This window comes from Coptis chinensis, chromosome 8, assembly GCF_015680905.1.
Source record: "Coptis chinensis isolate HL-2020 chromosome 8, ASM1568090v1, whole genome shotgun sequence".
Taxonomy (NCBI): Eukaryota; Viridiplantae; Streptophyta; class Magnoliopsida; order Ranunculales; family Ranunculaceae; genus Coptis; species Coptis chinensis.
Genome location: NC_141463.1, coordinates 10,900,481 through 10,909,243, shown reverse-complemented (window position 1 = coordinate 10,909,243; position 8,763 = coordinate 10,900,481). Strand labels below are relative to the sequence as shown.

Here is an 8,763-nt window from a genome sequence, read left to right as displayed (position 1 = left end):
GATTACAAGGGCAGACTCCTATATGCTTATTCATAAACCAAAGGAAACTGTTCCGCAAAGCCAGGAAGTATTGGTTAGTGTTTTAGTATGTATTTAGCTTATATACACATCTTTAGTTTAAAATGAATGACTTTAATCTTATTTTTGTAATATTAACAGAATTCGATTAAGAATCACATCTCTGAGCATCCAGAGTTACAATATGATTTGTCTGAAGACGCAATTGCTACGGTATAGTTGTTTTAATATCATGATAAATATTTATTTTTGTTTTTGTACATGTTATAAATTGCTCAATGAAAACAGGTGGTTGGGCCAGATAAAAGAGGTCGTTACCGAGGTCTAGGTACAGGGGTTTGTAAAACTGTACTGCGAAAGGGAGACTCTTTGATGAAAAAGAATGATGGCTTGATGGAGGCAAATAGTCTCCTTGAGAGGAGGATGGAGACTATGGAAGCGAATATGGATGCTAAAATGTCGAGGCACATGGAAGAGGTTAGAGGCATGTTTATGAGCCAAAGGGGAGCTTTCAACGACAATGTTCCATCGCCACATTCTCGTGCCAGTCATCATAGTACCGCTCCGGTAACTATCATGTTGCTTTTCTTTTTAGTTAATAGCTTTCTAGAGTCTTAGTTAGTTAATAACTTTCTCTGTTTATAGACAATATCATTGCCCTTCTCTTTCCTTGTCTTTCTATAGCTTTGTTATTTACTCTTTCCATTTTGTTTCACATGATAAAAGGTAGCTCCTTCTGTTCCTTTTGCCAACACTGAAATTCTGTCAACACTGAAATCGTAATTCTTGAATTGAAACTTCACTGCTTTGTAATAAAACAAGAAGTCTATCGAGAAAACCATAATCTACAAGGATCATTAGGGAACTTCTTGAGGAGAAGCAGAAAGTCTCAATTGCTCTAAGTGCAATTTCCCTAGTTTTCAGTTGGCAGCTCATTTTCTTGTTTTTGTGAGTTGGGTTTAGGGTTTAGACCTTGTTTTTCCAGGGCATCCAAAACAGGTCTGATCTGCTCAAGGGGAAGGATTCCATGGACAGATATAACAAGACTCAGTGCTACCATGGGGATGCCCCCAAGCCCCCTGTGCTCTACCGGAAAAACCTCGCAAAACCATAGAACTCCATTGGACCAGGCTTTCAGTCGACTCCCCATGCTTCTCTCTACTTCCTGTTGACCTAGTGCGCAAAAAACATTGTTATGGACGAGAGGTGGCATAGCCGTCGCTAAGAGATACGCATTGGTCTTGGCATGTGTGTGTGTACGGGTGCTTTCATTGGTCTATCCTTACTTAGGGAAGAACTACGTACACGAATTGGATTGATCTTTTAAACAGAAAGCAGAAGATTGGTCCTTCACTGAGGGCACAACAACTGATATATCTGTTGGCAGGGCTTCTCAGGAGACTCACGATAGCGCTCCCACACTCCTTAACTTCATGCCCCGGGTTCGGTACGAGAAGAGGGTTGGCGGTGGCATGTCTGTCTCCTTCCCATTACTTTCTCTCAGTCTTTCCCTACATGTCCACGAGCAAGTATGCCCTGACCGCCGACTTTGGCTGTTAATGAAGGCAGATGATCCCATCTATCAGCCGAGAAGCTAGTCTTGTTGGTCCTTCAAAACACGCCCCCTGGGCGACTCTTAAGTGGGTAGGACTGGTCTACCAAAAAGGGATCGGCTGAAATCCATAGGAGTATGAAGGGGGCGCAGAGCAGCTTTCCTTAGCAATTCAATTGAGAGATTGATTGGCTTCGAATACTTTCTTTCTAGTTGAAGAAAGAAAGAACCCAGAGCGAATACCCCCTACAAGGCATACATCCTGCACCGGCCGATAATGTGCAGCTATTTTTGTTGCGAGCTACCCTTTCCTTATGGATTTTTCTACTTGATGAATTCTCCTATATAAGAGTAGTAGCCTATCGTGGAGTTCGATAGGCCACTTTACAGAGTGCCATTAAGTCAGGAGTTCTTTTTCCTTTCATTTGAGTTATCTAATTTGCTAGAGTCCAACTCTCAATTATCTGAGTCTTCCATTTGGTGCACTAGATTTCCCATATAGGAGAGCTGAAACAACTAAGGATTTATAGATTATAGAAAGTATTGGTAGTGCGCTTCCCCGTGCCTTTTGACTCCCAGTCCTTGCACCTCTTGAAATCAAGGAAGTTCTGGTTGACAGCTTTCACTCTATGCAGTTAGTCTTAGAGTTAGAGCAGCTAGCTAAGGAAATGATTGAACTGGTTCTAGTTTAGCTCAAGTGACTAAGTTAAGTAATCTTTCCATGTGTAGTGTACTAGATCTTAACTTAGTGAGTCATAGCTTGGATGAATAGAGAGTTCCATCATATCTCATTTTGTACTTTCGTTTAAGCGAAACTATAGACCTTGCTATGGTTGAATTCACTCCTAGGCCAACAAAGAGAGCATTTTACCGCCTATCTGATGTAGGAGGAGGTAGCGTTGATCCCTTCTGATCTACGACCATCCTCAAGCAAGCCGTGACAAAAAACCTGGTGTTGCGACTAAATCTTAGACGCAGAAGCTGAATCCTAGAATCCCAGGCGAGAAGCTGAATCCTAGAATCCGCATCCACCTAACCTATTATGTCGAGCTTCAAACCTCAACACTAATAGTGAACTAAATCTTAGTAAGATCGACCTCAGCAGAATAAGGAGTGGTGATACTGAAGTCATAGAACGAAATGAATAGTCGACCTAGGAATTGCATGTCTGAACCATGCGCTTTAAATGTATCAGCGCTTGACTATAATCACACATGAAGATCTTTTATCGCGCGATTTGGATTTATAAAATACTATCTTGGAGGCAATATCATACGTCCACCCACCAACAGCTGAGGCTCTTCTTTCTGTTGACCGCAGAAAGTCTCCTTACGTAACTATCAAAATAGAACCACTAAGGAGAGTCAAATGCAAAGGGCTATTCTCATCTTCATCCGTTATAAGTCAGTAAATTACTTATGAGTCAGAAGCCATTGACTAACAAAGTCTTGTGCTCGGTTTAGAATTTAGACCATTCAAAGTGTGGACTGTGGAGCCTAGTAAAAGTCAACAAAAAGGCAAAGGAGAAAACGATAGTTGAGCACATAAATGTGTGGCTGTAGTTGTAATTGCCTGCCAACTTTGCAAGGTCCTGTTTATTGCAGCGGGGTTGTCTGATCTCATTCTCACCACTTTAGACTCCTGAAAGTTGAGACAGAAGAAACAATGGCAAACGGTAGCTGCAAAAATGGAACCATGGATAGTCTTGAAATACTCAGCTCCCTTGCTTGTCATTGGCTTATACATAGAAGCAGGATCTTGGTATGTTTGTTCTTTATGCTTTATGACATTGTATCTGGAATTCCTAGTAGGAAGAGATGGTTTCCATGCATGTTATTTTCTCTCCATTCAGTTCTGCTGACTCTGCTTTCAGTAGCAGCAAAAAATCCCTTTAGATCTCACAACATCATTGCCCAGCCCAGAAGACCAATTAGCCTAACTTAGTGAAATTTTGCCCTGGAAGTTCTAATTATGATTGGTCAATGTGGGCAGTAGTCGCTAGCCAGATTCTTACTGTTATAGTTGGAAGTGTAGCAACTGGATTTAGGTGGCTAACCTTATTTGATAAGATGAACATGTAAGAAACTAGAGTAAGTATTGTTCTCTGCTGGGTCAGCAGAGTACAGGAAATCATTTGGCTCAAAGAAAAGCAATGATGAACATTAATTAGTCGAAGCATTTCTAAGTATCTGTCTTTGTGTTTGTTTGTTGTGTCTGTTAGGTATGTGCAAGTGTCTGTGTGCCCGCATTAATGGTGGAGTCTAAGAGGACTGACGTGCACTTTGTTTTTTTTAGTGTTATCTATGTTACATCATATTTTCTATGGATACAAGCAACTTTTTAGTAAATATTCTGGTTCAATTTGTGTTTGAATATCTTGCTGCCACTGATTTCTTTGTGAGAGGCTTTTGGGCCTCTTAACATTTATGTCTTGATTTACACACATTGATTGAGTTAGGAAATGGGTTTGTAGGGGTGCATAGAACATGCAGTACGTTGGTCCTTATTGTTATTTGTTGATGTACTTCTAGGTATATACTATTTCGTAGTCCTGTGGCGTGTTATATAGAAGTAATTTTCAAATGTTGATTAGAGTATTATGAGCTTCATCAACTTGATAACTTGAGGTGTGGGTGGGTGGGTGGTCTAGCTAGTGGTCTAGTTTAATATGTCTTTGCGTGTATGTATTGTTTTAACGTGAAATCTTTATTAATTAAAATGTTTTCTTTTCAGCTGGAAAATGCCTACTATATTGGCAAAGACTGTGAGTTGCGTGGAGGTTGGCCGCTTGAACTTGTTGCTAGAGGCGTTGTGCAAGACATCGACCCTAACACAGAGTATGGTGAAAGGACTTTAGAAGAAGGGAACTTCAAAGTTTATGTTCAGGTCGTGCGTAGGCCTGATGCTATCCTGCCTTTCCCTCACAATGCATGGCAAAGAACACTTGGTCAAGTTGTGCAAGGAGCTGTCATCTGGCCTAAAGAGTTCTTGGTGTTTGCATCTCGCAGTTCATCTTCTTGAAGTGTTTATTCAACTTCTCTTTTGTCTAAAACTAGTAGTTAGTGATCTTTTATTTTGACTTCTTTTGCCACATTTTAAGAAATTAAATTGACGTGGTGGAGGATGTGAACTCGATAGGTACTTAAGTGATCGCACGAATATGGTTTTATTTGCTAGACTGAATTCGATCTCTTTTAAGTTCAGGGCGTGAACTTATTTTGTAAGAAGAGAATTGAATTGAACATCTTTTTTATGTTCTGAACACAAGTTATATATATATATATATATGTTGATACCCATGAGTTCATGCTAGACAGTTGTGTATGGATTCAAATGTAGGATTTTGGTAAACATGGATTGAATTAGCAAAATATGAGTATTTTAAAAAAAATTTAAAAAAATAAAAATCCGACGGACAAAATTCGTAGCCCAAGTACCATACAACGACAGATAAAATCCCACACCAAACCCACCTACAATGACGGATATAATCCCACACAAAACCGTCGCCAAAGGTCACCTACAGTGACGGATACAATCCCACACAAAACCGTCGCCAAAGGTCACCTACAGTGACGGATACAATCCCACACAAAACCGTCGCCAAAGGTCACCTACAGTGACGGATACAATCCCACACAAAACCGTCGCCAAAGGTCACCTACAGTGACGGATACAATCCCACACATAACCGTCGCCAAAGGGCACCTACAACGACGGATCCAATCCCACACATAACCGTCGGCATAGATAATCTATACCGACGGACTCTGCTGACGGATTTTGTCCATAACTAAAGCAATGGCGACAGAGGAAATTAGGACGGCTTACGGACGGTTTTGATCCGTCGGGGTAGGTCTACAACGACGGTTTTTGTCCGTCGTCAAATGTCGATTATTTTGTAGTGTGGCAAAGCCCTTCTTTACTCACCAAAGTTTTGAGTCAGACAAAATTTGAGTTTGTAGAGCAAATTCAACTTAAATTAATTTGTCCGGCCGGAGTAATGGAATGTCATATCCCAAAGAAAAGCGGGCCTTGGCGTACCGATAAGGTTGCTCCATTGTGGCTTGGCGCTCACAGGCTAGGTTTGAATTATTGTGTGCGAACATGCAACCTTTCTGCTTGTGGAAGTAGGCTGAGCATCCACCCGATGAATCTTAATAGTCTTTACTGATTAATATTGCATATTTTGCAGATTAGTAGACAGTAATAGCAAGTATGGCTCTGGAGTTGATCGGCATTGGCCCACAGGTTAGATAATATGTACAACTTTCTTTACAAATGTTTCTCCATTCATGTGTTGACCCGTAAATTAACCAACAAAAGAATACGTAATTGGTTGTTTATTTATGTTCATTTGATGCAAGCCTAGCTATTGAGTTTTTCGGAGTTTTTATTCAGCTAATAATATGAATAAGTGGTTCAGACTTCAGAGTATAAACTGAATGCCCTTTTCCACTCTGCTCGTTCAACTAGCATGGCATTAATTAGCCCATGGTGCTTGAGTTATGTCTTGGTTGAATGTGATATACTCCTTCTTGGTATGCAAACCTGAGTTAAATAAGTTTTTTGCATTTCTGTTTACATACAAATTAACTTTACAGAAATTTATTTTGTCAAAGGTTGAAGATGTGAACAAGGGTCCCGTCGAGAATGAAGGGGAGTTGAAGTCTCTCACAACCACCAAAGGGGGATGGAAATCAGCAAACCTACTCTTAGGTATTTATCACAATTCTACCCCAAAAACTTTCGCAGGAAGAAAAATATAGATGAGCTCAGTATCATTTGATTGTCTATATATATTGGCATTCTGTAATTGCAGTCCTTGTATTAACAATTTTAATTTTCTTGTTACAGTGAACCAAAGCCTAGCAACACTTGCTTTTTTTGGTGTTGCAGTGAATTTGGTTTTGTTCCTTACAAAGGTGCTTCATTATGATAATGCTGAGGCTGCTAACAGTGTCAGCAAGTGGACTGGAACCGTTTATTTATTTTCATTGGTGGGAGCATTCCTTAGTGATTCGTATTGGGGACGATATTTGACGTGTATAATTTTTCAGCTAATATTTCTTCTGGTAATTATCTGTACTCGATCCATGGTTGATGGTTCAAAAGATTGTGATAAAACGCAAGTTGATCTTGATATTTTGAACCAAACAATTTTGGTTATTTCTATTTCAAGTGAATAGGACAGCGGCTAATATAATTGCTTTATCTTGATTGTGTTGTTGTATTCGTTCACTAACATAGCCATGTTGGATATAGGGTTTGGTGCTGTTGTCCTTCTCGTCTTGGTTGGTCTTGATTAAGCCAAACGGTTGTGGGGATGGATTTTTGCAGTGCACTCCAACGTCTTTAGTGGGTAATAGCATATTTTACATCTCAATATATCTAATAGCATTGGGATATGGTGGTTATCAACCAACAATCGCAACATTTGGAGCAGATCAATTCAATGAAGCTGATCCTATACAAGGGCACTCAAAAACAGCATTCTTTTGTTATTTTTACTTTGCACTGAATGCTGGTTCCTTATTCTCAAACACTATATTAGTGTATTTTGAGGATAGAGGACACTGGGTAATGGGATTCTGGGCATCAGCTGCAGCAGCTGCAATAGGTATTCTTCTCTTTTGTTTTGGAACACATGGATACAGATACTTAAAGCCATGTGGCAATCCGCTGACGCGTGTTGCTCAAGTGTTTGTTGCAACTTTTAAGAAATGGAATGTTACTGTCCCTTCTGGTGGAGTAAAGCTTTATGAGGTGGAAGGTTCTGAATCTTCAATCAGAGGGAGCAGGAAGATCTTGCATAGTGAAGATTTCAGGTAAGAGTGAAGAGATAGATATAAGCTAAATAATACGTACTCCTGCATGTGTAATACTTCTGCTCCTGCATTGTAAATTAAGCAAAATGGATATAAGCTAAATAAGAGATAGATATAAGCTAAATGGTCTGCTGTGTAATACTCCTGCATGTGTTAAACACAGCAGACCATTTATGAAAATTAAAGTGGAGGAGCAAGAACAGGAATGTATGATAATTTGGTTATCGGATTAAAAAATGATAGGAAAACAAAATCTCGTTTCACATTTTTTATGTGGAGTTAAATTTAATTTGGAATTTAGTTATGCAGTTATACTATTATCATGAATTGTTTGATTTTTCATACTGTTTCAGGTTCTTGGACAAGGCAGCAACAATGACAGAACCAGAGTTACATAGACAAACACCATTTGACCCATGGAGGTTGTGCACCATAACTCAAGTAGAAGAGGTGAAATGCATTATGAAAATTCTACCCATATGGTTATGCACTATAATTTATTCCGTGATCTTTACTCAAATGGCTTCACTGTTAGTTCGAGCAAGGAGATGTCATGAAATGTAAGTTTGGCAATTTCCGTCTCCCGGCAGCAAGTATGTCAGCTTTTGACATTATGAGTGTCCTAATCTTCACATTAGTCTATCGCCAACTTCTTATACCAGTCACTGGCAAATTAACTGGTAACCCAAAAGGTTTAACTGAGCTCCAAAGAATGGGGATTGGACTTTTTATTGGGATGTTAGCGATGGTAGCAGCTGGAATCACTGAAATAGAAAGACGCAAACATGCAATCCCTGGAGTTGAGTCGAGTTCTTTAAGCGTGTTTTGGCAAATACCACAATACATCTTGGTTGGAGCATCAGAGGTGTTCATGTATGTGGCTCAGTTGGATTTTTTCAACACACAAGCTCCAGATGGACTTAAAAGTTTTGGTAGTTCACTATGCATGACTTCTATTTCTTTGGGAAATTATGCAAGTAGCATGCTAGTGAACATGGTAGTGGCTGTAACTGCTAGAGGTGATAGTCCAGGTTGGATTCCTATTAACCTCAACTTTGGTCATTTGGACAGGTTCTACTTCCTCATTTCTGCATTAGCAGCCGTTGACTTTGTCGCCTATTTGTTCTGTGCAAAATGGTACAAATGCATCAATCTCGAGAGTGAGAAGGGAGATGAGATGGAAGATCAACTTGATGACATTTTGAGGAGAGTATAGTTTAGCCTTTGAACTCTCTCTCTCATATTTAAGGGTGGTACTAGTTTAATAAGTTTTATATCCCAAGTTTATAGATCTGAGAAAAATTTAAGTTTCATCTGTACATTCTCATTACTTAGCAGTCCAAGTGCAATGGTGGTTAGGTTTCA

The 8,763-nt window shown here is 39.6% G+C and overlaps 1 protein-coding gene and 1 pseudogene across 2 annotated transcripts; both read left to right on the top strand.

The window, feature by feature from the left end:
- Nucleotides 1-4,758, top strand: LOC147479907 (uncharacterized). The gene is made up of 4 exons (XM_086578299.1): nt 1-73; nt 160-231; nt 307-585; nt 4,304-4,758. Exons 1-4 carry the CDS (start codon nt 23-25, stop codon nt 4,589-4,591), a joined length of 690 nt encoding a protein of 229 aa, XP_086434425.1. The 5' UTR covers nt 1-22; the 3' UTR covers nt 4,592-4,758.
- Nucleotides 4,759-6,666: 1,908 nt separating this feature from the next.
- LOC147479906 (protein NRT1/ PTR FAMILY 7.1 pseudogene) lies at nt 6,667-8,763 on the top strand (annotated as a pseudogene). The gene is made up of 3 exons (XR_015205415.1): nt 6,667-6,735; nt 6,836-7,398; nt 7,752-8,763. The product of XR_015205415.1 is annotated as a protein NRT1/ PTR FAMILY 7.1 pseudogene (transcript).